Source organism: Pan paniscus, chromosome 2 (assembly GCF_029289425.2).
Source record: "Pan paniscus chromosome 2, NHGRI_mPanPan1-v2.0_pri, whole genome shotgun sequence".
NCBI classification, from domain to species: domain Eukaryota; kingdom Metazoa; phylum Chordata; class Mammalia; order Primates; family Hominidae; genus Pan; species Pan paniscus.
Genome location: NC_085926.1, coordinates 86,105,190 through 86,119,327, shown reverse-complemented (window position 1 = coordinate 86,119,327; position 14,138 = coordinate 86,105,190). Strand labels below are relative to the sequence as shown.

At 32.8% G+C, this 14,138-nt stretch overlaps 1 protein-coding gene across 4 annotated transcripts in view; it reads right to left on the bottom strand.

Moving 5' to 3' along the window:
• Window positions 1-14,138, bottom strand: part of CADM2 (cell adhesion molecule 2) — a 1,116,707-nt gene that overhangs the window by 94,259 nt on the left and 1,008,310 nt on the right. For 2 of the 4 annotated variants that reach the window (XM_063602855.1, XM_034956947.4), the window contains one exon: window positions 442-561. The exons of the other annotated variants lie outside the window; for them this stretch is intronic. In XM_063602855.1, the coding sequence (XP_063458925.1) occupies window positions 442-561 (120 nt within the window). The remainder of the gene's footprint in view (window positions 1-441; window positions 562-14,138) is intronic. 4 annotated transcript variants of the gene reach the window in all.

Genomic DNA, 14,138 nt, shown 5'->3' with positions numbered 1-14,138 from the left:
TTAGAACAATTTCAAAACTATAGATATTTTAACATAGTTGCAGAGGAGTGGCAAGTTATTAATATTAAACTAGAATTTTAAAAAAGCAAAAGCTACCTCTGCACACATGAACATCTTATTTATTTGTTTACCTCTCAAGAGAGGCAAAAACTGTGTCCCATGCTAACATTTTAAATTTGACCAACATTTTAAAGTCCCATATATTTTAAATCTATATTCTGCAAGATTTTGATAATAGTCTTAAGTAACACTAAAAAAAATAAAATGTACCATCATTTCTCATATTCTATTCCAATAACCCTAACTGATAGTAATTTAGGTGACTTAATTACTTCTCATAATTAAGTAAAATTGAATCTCAATGTTTTTAACCTTTCTAAAAACTTCTACAAAGCTCCAGTTAATGTGCTTTCCAGGCTATAACAAAGAAACATACTGTACCTCTGATGCTGCTGGTTGTTGCAGATGTGGTTGGGCTGGTTGTTATGGCTACAGTGGTTGTGACTGTTGCAGTGGTAAGGGAGGGGATGATAGTAGTGGGAAGCAAAGTGTTGGGAACATCTGGTGAGTGGAAAAAAAATATAAACAAAATCATATCATGCAAACAAAAGAGAAACACAAATGATTCAAATTATAAATACATATAACTTATTGAGGTTTAACTTTAACAAGCTTTAACAGAATATCAGGTACAAAACTGACTGTGTCACACAATTCTTGTCATTTTTTTTCACTTCTTTTTCATGCTCCAACACAAAGCAAAGACTTGGAGCAATGTTTGAGAGAAAGCAGGTTATTTTCAATATTTAGAGTAAAATGTAAAATGACAAGAATTCATTTGTTCACTGAGTCATTTAAAAAGTTTGACATGCAGTAGCAAAAAACATGTAGGTAAAAAAAAATGACATGCTTTGTCAAAGAAGTAAACAGAATGACACATACAGAAATAAACACATATACCACCATATAAGATTAACAAAATGTTAACGATGAATGTGTAAATGCATGTTAAATGCTTTTTGATTTTTTTTTTCTTTTAGGAAGACTTAATGATAGGAAATGAGAGCAATCTTTAGAAACAAACAAACAAAAGAAGCCAATTGTTATTATTATTGTTATTTTGCTTCTCCTGTTCTCACAAATGAGGTTAATGCACAGTTTAGAGTCTTGCAATTCTTACCCTGGTTAACTGGTAACGCCTTCTAATAATTTTGCAGTACCTATGAGTCTTTAACAAGTATTGAGTCAACTAGCATGGCACCCAATATTCTGAAAGGTTGATGATTTATTTTAATACGGCATACCTAGGAGGGGTTACTGAACATATACTTGAAGTGTAACATTGAACCTCTAATCCATAATTAGTTAAGTTGCCAAAAGTTAAGTGTAGCTTCAAATACAGAAAAAATAAAACCCAGAAAGAATAGTGTTTAATGCCCAAATCCTCTTTCCTTTCACTAAAAATCAGCTGAAAATATGAAGAGCAGCACAGAGAACATTGAAACAATACAGCCAGTGTCAAGCTATGAAATCTTCAGTGAGATCCTCAGAGAGTCAAATCTTGTCTAAAGTGAATAGGCATGTAATCTACACAGTGAGGAAATTAGAAACAGTTTCCAAATTACCAGTAATTACTGTGCTGAGGTTTGATTTCACATGTTTGTCACACAGCCCTCATATATTCCGAGTGTTTGACAGATTATTTTGTATTAAAAGGTTTCCTGTCATTCTCTCAGTTAAAGTCTTTGAGTCACACCAAACATTTTCTAGTACTTTACTGCTGATAAATAGCCCTACTCACTCTGTAGACTCTACCCGCTGAATTTTCTACACTGGATACACCAGAAAACAGCATGAGATCGCTCTCTTATCTTGAATATTGATGTTTACACCTGTTTTTCGACAGGGAAAATGCTTCCTGGCCAGTCAAATTAAGAAAACAACCTTCTTAAAACTCAGTGGTGCTGCATTAATCACTAGGGAAAATGGGTAAAGCCTGGAGTGCGATCTACCATTATCATAAAGTAGAACTGACTTTAACAACATTATAAATGAAGAAAGATTATGTATATGGACAAAGATACTTCTTGTTTACTAATTGTTATAATAACTCCTTATTTCAAGGTAAGATTTCTTAAACAGTTTAGGCAGACTGGAGGTAAATGAAAACATTTTCTAAATTTAAAAAAATGTGTAATTTTAACTTTTATATGTATCTAAAATAGAAAATAATACCTTCTTTGTTAGCAAAGTTATTTGCTGATTAGGATCTCAAAATATATACATTTAATAACTGCAAAGACCAATATCTTCCAAGTATATCAAATTTATGAACAAACAATAATACTAGGCATTTAAAACTCCATGTAAATGATCTGTTATTTCCAAATTTATCACAGATTATAACATGTTGGTTTATTTCCTATCACATAGTCAGTTAAAATACGATTGCATTGGATCTTATTCTAATAAGAAAAGTAGTCTTTCAAAATCAGCCCCATCACTGAATTATTAAGAGAAGGAATACAAATCACAGGATTTTGGTTTGGTTTTAGTTTAGTTTTGTTTTGTTTTATTTACAATAATAATAATAATTATTATTATTATAGTAGTATTTGGAGTCCCCCCAACCTTGCCCTGCTTATACCACATCAACCAATATAGGCAATAATAAATCCTGAATTTTTAAAAGACAGTCTATATATTTTCAAGTACTAGGAGCATTCTTGTGTAAAGCAAACCATATCTTTATTTCTTACAAGGGTAAAAATGCATTAAGCATACATTTTTCCATAGGTTAATACTCAAATAACCTAAAAAGATGAGTAGTTTTAATAATTGCTAATCCACTTCAAAACAACATCCTTAGAATCTTTTAAAATACACAAATAGATAACATTACAAATTATTATTTACACATAGCCTGGTTCTTTTTTATCTGTTCAGCATTCTCCCTTATCCTCCTCTCTGACCTCATATGTGGCTAAAAACAAATTGACTGAAAGTAATTTGGTGGAAAGTGCCAAAATGACAATTGGGTTTAAAAAATGACTTGTCATAAAGAAACCCATGGTTTCTGTTACTGTTACATGTTTTTAACAACTGCTAGCTTCATTTTGTTCTATGTGTTTTAAAACATTTAAAACATTTTTGTTTTTCTAATAATTTTGAGGGTTTTATTCCGTTCTTTCATTATTTGTTAAAGACCACCCCATTATTTCAGCTATATTGTGAAATAGTAAAAGTTAAAATAACCTAAATATTCAGCACCAGAATATTAATGGGAAGCAACTAAAATTGAACGATGTAAGATCAATTGAATTAGTTGAAATTCTCTGAAAGACCAGAACAGTTGTATGAAACGTCTGTCTTCTACCTAAACTTTCCACCCGCTCTGCTTTTCTTGCGCTCAGTGTTCCACTAGATAATCAGGTCTTCAAGAGAAGAGCTCTGCCTGGAATCCTGTACACTTTTAAACCTCTTACACTGTTTATGAAAAGAAGACTCCATCAAATATGGTACAGGGTGGAAACTGCAGCCCATTTTATCCCTTGTGAAATGATACCGCTTAAAATATTCCCCAATATTGAAAAATACTAATTCATACACAGAGAAATTATATACATGCACACATACATCATAAAAATGTTAAATACTGGTTCAACATTAACTTATTAATTTTTCCATAGGACAAGATAATCTGCAGTTATACTAATATTTTAAGTAATTTGCTTAATATGACATGGCAGTGTCAGAGTATCTTAATATATGCCTTATATGGTAACATCCTATGATTAATCAGATGATATTTGAACACAGACACCAAGACAACTATAAATAAAACATGGTCAAATTTATGGCATGTGATGCATAATTTACGAATATTGGAATTTAGAAATGATAACCATCCAATATACAGCTCGATTTGTATATTTCACCTCTGATTTCAACATTGCAAAAGATGAGCTCTTTTTTTGTGTGTTCCTTGGAGAGTGTATTAATTTAACCAACTATAAATGCATTTGCCTGAAATAAAAATGTGTTTATAAATGATAGGTTCAGCACTTCAAATTTACAAAAGAAATTAATTGTGTCATATTATATATTTGTAGTTTGTATTTTTAGATGTTAAGGTATAAAGAGTGAAGAGTCAGCAATTGATAAAATATGTAGCTAATAAAAAAGGTATTTGAAAAATGAACTAAGTGAAAGTAAATTTTGTCTAGAGCTGATCAGAGAAATTAGTAATTATACATAAATTATTTAGACTCAATTTAAATCCAAACAAGATAAATTTCAATGAAGTTCATCAAAATCAGAATTTAAAATACTCTCATTAATAAGAAATTTGTTTGCTATCTAATCTAACAATAGTTTTCAGGCTGTTAAAAGTTTTAATCACAATATATAGGAATGTGTAATGACAATTTCTCTGAAATTATGAAATCATAATTATGTGTTTTAAATTTATTTAGCCAATTTATTCTCACCACATACTAAATACCATATATCATGGTATACTAAAATAAATAATACTCACTAAAATAAATTGATGGTTTTAGATAGGATATGAAATGAATTCATACAGACCCAGTGTTCATGATCTAAACTTTAAATATATCTTTATACATATATTTTATATATGTACACATTTTATGTAAATCCTGGACCTCTATCTATCTATCTATCTGTCTATCTAAGAAGTTTTATTTAAAAGGCAATGTGAGCCTTTTTATTGACAGGAAGCTGAGAAAAGTAAAGATTCCAAGATATTAAAATATCTTCTTATAATTTTGCCTACACATAAAGTTTGAATTGTAATAAATTATACTTTTCATTTCACTTATAACATATATAAAGTACTGTTTTCATGTAAAAGGAAAATTTTGGGGTATTTCAATAACAGACAGAACCCCTAAATCAAGTCAATAGAACAATTTCATAATTGTGCAGACAGTCTAACTAGGCTGCAAAAGTTATTCATGTGAGTGAATGTTGGGTTGTCAATAAATGCAATGTAAATAATCTGAGTACTTCTATAAGAACTTAGTCACATGCAGAAGTATAATTTCAGCTAAAACAACGCATTTGCCAAATCAGGAAACTAAAATCTGTTTACAGGACCATGGCTAAACTTAAATATGATAAATTCATCAGTCCATCATCTCTCCTGCTTAACCTGCGTGACTCTGATAGGAACTCCAAAACTGCACCACCCACTATTGTGTTGAGGCAGCCATAACTTTGAGGTTTCCTATTACAACAGGGGCTAGAGTTCCTCATAGGATACATGTCTGGCTTGTTTTATTAATTTTTCAAGTGCCAAGTTAATGTAGAGAAAGAAGCTTAAGCCTAGCATACAAGAAGACATCTGCCTCTGACACAAGTGCTTTACCCCCTTGACAGAGCTAGACATAGCTCTTCCTGTTCTTTGTGCTGTAGGTTCTCAGAGGCACACCCTGTTTCACATTTGTTATCTCATTCATGTCCATCCTTTAAATCCTGGTTCAAATAGGATCTCATATGGAAAGCATGGCCCAGTTCTGCAAAGAGTTAATATCTTCCTTCTCTGAGCTTTTAAGCATTTTGCAGACACCCGTGTACATGTTTATATTTATGTGTTTCCCTCTCCCAATAAACTGTAGGCTCAGCCTTATAAATTAACATGTTTTTGTCTTTTAAAATATCACTTTGTCTTAGACAAATATACTCTGAGCCAATCCCTCATTACCTTTTCATTTCAGAATAGCCACCCTTTCCTGATACCTAACAAAATGCTACTTTCACGTCTCAGCCTGATTCCTACCTGCTTTGTGAAGACTTCCTTGACCAGCTAAGCCCACCTAATTTCCTTTCACCACCCATTGTACTTTTTGAGTTTATCTACTGCTTCCTTCACTTTGTCCCACCCAAATCCCCATGACCAATAATGCTTCCATTCATGACATACAGCTATGGGAGGACCCAGAGTTATGTGTGTCCCACTAGCTCTATATCCATTTCTGTCCCTCAGTAGAAAACACAAATTAAAAATGTGCGATGTTATAATAACATTTTCAAATTTGCTCTAGTTTACATAATCAGTTTGTAAACTCTATTATTTTAGCTCTTTTTAATAATAAAGTATGCAGTACACTGATTATAACTCAAAGCTCTTCAGAAAATCTGGGATTGGAAATTGAGAAGCTGTAACATTCATTTGATACTTAACATATATTGCTTACATTTTTGTTTCCTGAACAAATGAGAATAAGATAATAGAGAGAATGAACTTCATGGTAAACTTTTGCGCTTCATCAGGGTGCCTAGCTCTATGCTTTCAATGTGGTAGGTGCTTTTTGTTTGTCTGTTTTAAAAGATGGGGTCTTGCTATGTTGCCCAGGCTGGAATGCAGTGGCTATCCACAGGCATGGCCATGGTGCACTACATTTCTGAACTCCTAAACTCAAACGATCTTTCTGCCTCAGCATCCTGAGTAGCTGGGACTACAGGGATGGATCACAGTGCTAGAAATGACAGGTGCTTTATCAATAACGTCACTCCTGATGATAATGATACCAGTAGATAGGCAATAGTATCATTCTTAAAAATATGAATCAGTAACAGAAGCTTATACATGGTTAATCCCTGAAAAAAGTTGCTCTCCCTTTTATCATGTGTGAGGTGATTTTTCATAAGTCCTGTTAAGAGTCTTCCAGTCTAAAGGAGTATTAAAAAAATTAAAATGCAGCATACAGAATAGTTCTATATTCTAAATGCAGGTTTTCAGTGTTTTTAAAAGTGTTAGAGCTCTAAATCATATCATCCAATTAAAAACAACAGAAAAGTGTCCTTTTCTTTATATTCTAATGAAGGATTTTTTAAAAAATGCCACCACATTGTTATTGGAGCTTATTAGAGCACAACAGATCCTGTATAACCTTGTCAAAATGAAATCACTTTCAACAAGCGCTGTATACAATAAACTGAAGAGTGGTACAGCACCTTTTTTCCAATAACGAGCTTTTCAGGTTAAAGGTATGTTCTGTTCTCTACAAATGCAGTGTACAATAATTTCTAACTTGTCAACCTGTTTTGTTTTCTGGCAGTTTCTCTTTTTAAAAATGGCATTCAGAATGGATTTTCGAAACAAAATTAAGTCTAAAGAGTCCCAGAAGCCCAAGCTGCTTGTTTCTCTCCAAGGACTAGTGTTCAATAGGGAGAGAAATTGTTACCATTTAGTCTGGAATCCATATGTTTACTTTCTTTCTGCTTTATGTCACTAATGTCCTCCCCCAGGGGTGGTCCCAGGATGATAAAGAATAAATAAAAACTAAGAGTTATTAGTGGAGATGTAGAAGTGTTAGAACTTGAGGTATATCATTAGAATTATTATGGTAAGATGTGTCTTTTTTGGTGAAAGGTACTCACATTTCCCTATCTTAAAAAATAATAGGGTAGTTTTCCTTACTACTAATTGCACTGACTGACATTGGAAACAATTGTAAGAGGAAAGTTTACTTTGTTTGCTTTTGCCTGTACAAAAGAAGAAGGACATTTATCTGCTCCCATTATGCTCAGCTACATGCAGCAGCCTATTTGGATCACAGTGTAAAAGTGATCCAGCACCAAAGCTCTTACTTAAAGCTCTTACCAAAGCTCTTACTTAAATGATAACCACCAGGTTGAGAAGGTCCCAACTCACCAGTACATGCCTCCTCCTCAACAGTCATATAGTAACCCCATCTGCTTCAAAAAAGGAACTCTTTTAAAAATTATATTTGAATAAATCCCTTTTCATCCCTCTGATAGCTTCCACTGGTTTCTCATACTAAATGGAATGCTTATACAAGAAAAAAAAAGCTGTTCTTAAAATATGAAAAGTACTGCAATTTTAAACTGTAGGCGGTAACTGTCAGTTCTATGTAATTACAAGAAAACTTCATGAATAAAATCAATGCTTTATTTGAAAAAATGTATGCATTTTTTCTTTTATAATACTTTTTTACATTCCAAACTGACAAAAGTAAAGTGAAATTTCAAGTATGAAAAAAATGCATTTGAAGTGGATTATCCTGTATCATTTAGCTCCGCCTACTTCAATATTGTGAGCCCTTTCCTACTCTTTCCTTAAAATACTCTACCTGAAAGTAAATCACATGATTTGGTCCAATACTTTAAGTTCTGTGAAAATGTACGAGAATATTACTGTCATCCATTAAAAGAAAAACGTAAATCAGCTATAAATAAACACAAGGAGAACTGTGATATAGTAGAAAAATACTGACTGAGAAATCCACATATTTTGATTTTTCATGTAGGCTCTGTGATAAAGTAGCTGAGAGCCATTTTGCATGTAATTTAACCTCTATGCATCTATGCTTCCTCATCTAAAAACTGAAGACTTTCGGCTTGGTCATTTATATAAATCCTTTTAGACCAAGTTTTTAACCAGTGATGGATCAGAGTTGATCTTCTAAAAGCAAAACACCTTCACTCAAAAAATGATACATGAAAAAACGTTTGCACATGACGTCAGGACATACGAGAGTCCATAAGGGCGTTGGTTCAGATTCAAAATGCAATGAAGTAAATACATTTGTTGCCTCCTATTCTCTAATTATCTCAACTGAAAAATAATCTCATGTATACTAGAAAAAATGATCTTAATATGTATGTTATTTTAAAAATATTAACATCAGTGAACATTTCAGAATACAAAAATCACTATTTGCAGTAATCCACCCATATTTAAATATAATATCCTTATGATTAAAAACTGTTTTAAGATTTCTTGCATGACTTTTTTTTTCCATTTTTATCTTTCATTCTGTAAAATAGTTGCTTAACCCATACTAGGTTATATTTTTATGTTACTCTATAGATTTATCACCATGTAACTTACCCGAAATATGTTTTAGGTTTATCTTGATACTGCTTCTCATTTAATATATAAATTTCATCAAAGATTAAAGTAGCTTCCAGAATCCTGAACCAACATTTTTGAGGATTAACTAAACTGTGCTGCATTTTGGAGGGTGAAGAGAGTACTATGCACACGGCACTAATTTTAGTGAATTCTAATTTTGACATAAATGTTTGTTAACTGCCAGTTTTTAAAAGTAATAACGTGAATCCAAATGCAATATTCTATATTGAAATACAAAAGTTTAGTTAAATAAAAATTAAATGATAAGGTAATAATGTTTCAAAGATTGTTATTATAACCTTGCTAACCTATAATTTAAGAAAAATATGAATGTCTATTTACAGGTAATTTTTGCACATGCATATTAATGAATAGGTCCACTTTGACATATCCTTAGAACACAATCCTTGAATAAAACTAAATAATGTTAGGAATAATTGTGAATAAGCATCTATTGAGCTTCACTTTTAATATCCACTCCTATCACCTGTATTTCTAATGGTCAGAGCTCTCATGAGCAGCCAGGTCTCTCTTATAAAAGGTTGAATTTCAGTTAGCAAAGTCATTTAACTTTGCAAAAAGATGAAAACACATGCTTGGAATCAATTGCATAACTCTTTAATTGCAAAAATTTTTATTAGAAAAATTAATCTATGCACAGTTATTTATGTTTTGAATTACTTAATTCTATAAGTAAGGCACATTTCACCTGGGTTGCTAAGTAAACACGTCTTTTTTTTTTTTCAATATGGGATAAAAACTAAAGGTTATTATTTTGGTGACCAAGGAATATCAATTATTTCCCTGATTTTATCCAGAAGTCAAGGCTGTTTGTGTGTATGTGTGAGTGTATATATATATATATATATATATATATACACACACACACATACACACACACACACACCCCGGTATATTCGTATATGTGTGTATATATGTTGATATGGGTATGTATGTGTATATATGTGTATATGTGTATGTATTGCTTCACTAAAGTTTCTTCTCTTGAAAACAGTAGGAGAGACAGACAGAAACAGATTTAAATATTAAATAAATATTTATTGAGCACCTACTATTTAGAAGGCCCTGTTCTAAGAGCTAGCGGTATAGAAATAAATAAGATGCATAAAATATCTGTTTCCTAGGAGGTCATAGTCTAGTGTGAGGACATAGAATATATTCACATATACAGACGCATACATATATGTGTACATATATACATATGTATATATAGACACGCAAACATGTACATACACACAAATAGCTAAACTATCACATAATGATATATGTCTTGTAGAGTATTTAATTGAAGTGATATGTAACTGGGGGACAATTTAGATGGTAATGGAAAAAAAAGGCCTCACTGAGAAATCCCTTTTAATCTGAGATCTGAATAAGAAATCAATCTTGCAAAGATCAGCATTTCTGGCAGCATTTCTTGTGCATCTTGGACAAGCATTCCAAGCAGAGGCAAAATTTCTATAAAGAAAATGACCTTGATAACTTAGAGGAGCTGAAAGAGGACCAGAGAGACAGAAGTGCGTGTGTGAAGAGTGATGAGAGATGCCACCGATGTAGGCAGCAGCCATAAAATGCAGGGCTTGGAAAAGTAGGACAATGAGGGTTTGGCTTTTATACTAAGGATGATGAAATGCCTTTGTATAAGTTTAAATGGGGAAACGACATGAAGAGATATGCATTTAAAACGTTTATATATTGAAGCTATGTGAGAAAGAGATTGAAGGTGTGGGAGTGTGGAACCAGGGAGCCTAGTCTAAGCCAGAGAGGATGATGGAGAGAAGTGCCCACTTTGGGAATGTGATTTGGAAGCAACGTTGATGGAACTTCGTGATGAATTGAAGAGAAGGGTAGAATAGAATCAAGGAAAAATTTTAGAATCCGAAACAAGTATATATGTTTTAACAATATGTGTGAAAACTATATTGTAAAAAGCTACAAAGCAGGTTTTATGTAAAAATCTATGTCTTCTATTTAGGAATGCCATTGTTTCTGAAAACTAATGCCAACATTTCCTCCCATGGGCCATCGCATATTGCTTGAAATCTGTAACAAATGAGCCAATTAACACACATATACTTGGGTAGAAGAGCTCTGTACATTTTGGTAAAGCTACAGCCTGGCCTTATTTCCACATAAACAAATATAGAAGGACTGAGTGCCACAGATTCTATCCTTCTCTTTACCTTATTTTATACTGCAACTGAGAGAAAATATTATATGTAAATAAGGTGAGAATATTTTTTTTAATGATGAAATTGTTTAGTGATAGAAGGCAGGAATGACATAGGTTTTTTCCTATGTACATTTCATTCTGTGATTCATCTAGCACATAGAAATATTTATTTCAGAATGGCATCTCTCAACAGAATTTTTACTCTAAAAGCAGAAACCTTAGTGTACCTACTTTATGCTCATCTTAAAACAGAGACATATAATTAAGCCTTAACTCTGTGTTGAGTGTGCCCACACACATACACCTTTTAAAATGTTTTGTAATGAAAATAGTGCTCCTGTCTCTACTATTTTATGCCATTCCATTTCTCTCTGCAGAGTTCAACAGCATATTCATCCAGTCAGAGGTACACCTTTCCTACAGGCATCAGAGCTCTCCCTGCTTATTCATGTCCACAAATGATAGCGTTTTATCTCAGCGATTAAAGAAGATACTGTTTTAAGAATCGTCCAACTAGTTACTGCCTGGAAACTCTCAACCAGAGATGAGAGCAGCAACCATAGGGCTCTTCCATTAGCACACTGTTTGTTGCTCGGTATGGATGCCTTTTCCATCCTTTTTTCCCTCCACTGTATATTTTCCGTCTATGCTTCTAAGAAAAATGCTCCAAAGGAAAAATGCTCATTACGAGTACACAGAATTAACTTACCAACTGGTAGGTCTGTTTCCATGTGAAAGAACAGATTTTAGTTGAATCCCTTTTTAATGTTTGCTAGGCTTTACATCTGTCCATAATCCAGGCTTCTTTTTTTCCTTCCCCAGCCACCCATACGAGCTAGAAGATGTACTCTCCTAGTTCTCAGTGTGACCTGTAAAGATCACCTTGCCTAAAAAAATCATGTAGCCTCTCAATACTGCTAGATGTTTCGTTGCTGGATAATTTAATAGTAAATGCACGTTGCAAGGGGCTGGCAATCTTCCGGCCTAGCTACACATTTACTATGAAGCACAAAAGGACATTTTTCATTGTATTGTGATGAAGTTCTCAGATCATTGATAATCATGACATGAATACATGAGAGATATATCTCTCTAAGATTAGGGATGTATTATTATATAATATTTGCTTAGTTCTATGGCAAGAAAATTTTAAAAGCAAATTTAAGGTATTACTTTATGATGTTCCTAATCTGTTGCTTAATGATTACTGCATTCACTGACATATATATTATTTTGCTAAATTTAGGGTCAAGTACTGACAACTCTAAAGGAAATGAATTTATATTTTGCACATCTGTTATATATTTGAAAAAGATGATAGATGGATTGGAAATGTCTGTTAAAGTGAAAGAAAAGATACCATCCATGACTCAATTTTTCCTCTCCCATAGTAAGCAAGTTAACTGAAATGGAGAATCACTACCCAGGATGGAAGAGGGAACCTGTGTTTACCTACAGTCTCTGAAAACGATATGTGTCTACATGAGCAACAAAGCTTGGATGTTTGGCTTGATCCAGCAGTCTATAATATCTATGTGTACGATTTTCTGTCTTTGAGTGTTTTTTGACATTTATTATTAACAATAAAAGCTGAGTGAAATGAAAGTAGCAATCTTATTGATTCTTAGGAGCTAGAAAGGCACATTTAATAGCTTAATACCTTTTAGTAGATCAAAGCACTTAGAGATCTCTAGCAGTAATATTCTCTATTAAAATTCTAAAACTCCAGAACACTCTTTTTAAAATAATGTATCCTACCAACTAACAATAAAATATGACGTATCCTATTCTCTATATATGTTACTTCTGAAGTAAATTATCCTGGAAACATAAAAAGCAGTATCATATTTCCATCACTGTTTAATAGACACATGAACAAATAAAACAAACCGTAACAGCCAAGTGATACTTTAGAGAGACTAAGATTATCAGAAATCGTGATAAGCTTATTAGCAGGACAGAAATATAAGCAAATCTTGATTCTAACTTACTATATAGTATCATAATACTAATTATAGAGATTTTACTTATCTTACATGGTTGTAAAGGTCAAATTTGCTAGAAAAGCAAAATACATACATGTAAAGAAAACGAAATCTGTGGAAAGGTGCATAGTGGGCAATTTCATTCTAAATGATAGCAAGAGTTAAGATAATAAAGGAGTGATGAATTGTTATAAAACTTATTCATACAAGGAGAAAATAATGAAGTAAGGGAATAAGTTAGCACAGTGGTAAAATAATTTTAACACTCACATAGGGTTACTACAGTAAAAGAAAAAATAAATTTGAAAAGGAAAGGGGAATATTACAAAAAAACTTTATGGAATAGTGCATCTCAACTCTGCTATACCTGTGAGACAACATGGGTTCCCCTCCAAAGCTCTAATCATTATCCTTGCTACCCTTGTCTACAATCTGGACCTGCCATTAATAGTATAGCTATTGGCAGAAGGAGAAATTAGTTACTATTTTTTCTGCTGGTATTACTGTATTTCTTCCCAGATCCTGGGGGAGGCTTTGAGAATGGAGGTGATATTAAAGAGTTGCAGCATATCTGTCCATTTCCCATTTGTATTTTGAGCAATGCTTATTAATTTCTCTAATGAGTTTAAAGGGAGGTAAAAGAGACACTGGGAAGGTTAAGAGGGAAGAAGTTTAGGGTTTGGGGAATGTGGTGATTTGCGTTTCTCACTTTCCGTAGATGTTCTTTCTCAAAGCTTCCCAGGTCCTGTACATTTCTGACACTTTGATGAGTGTATTTTTAATCAATGATGATAAATAGAAGAGTATGCATTGCTTCCAATCACAAAATAGAATTAGCATAATACCATTGGTCATTCCCTAGATCCATACCTTGCATGATAAAATGGTATCATCTGCTATGTTCTCTATAGTGAATGGATGCACATCCGGGTAGTTTCTGCTTGAAGACAAGATATTCAACCTATATTTTCTGAACTTAATGTTGCATTGGAGAACAAGGGTGACTATAACTTATGTCTTGCTTTGTACATGGTCAATTTGTTACATTGTT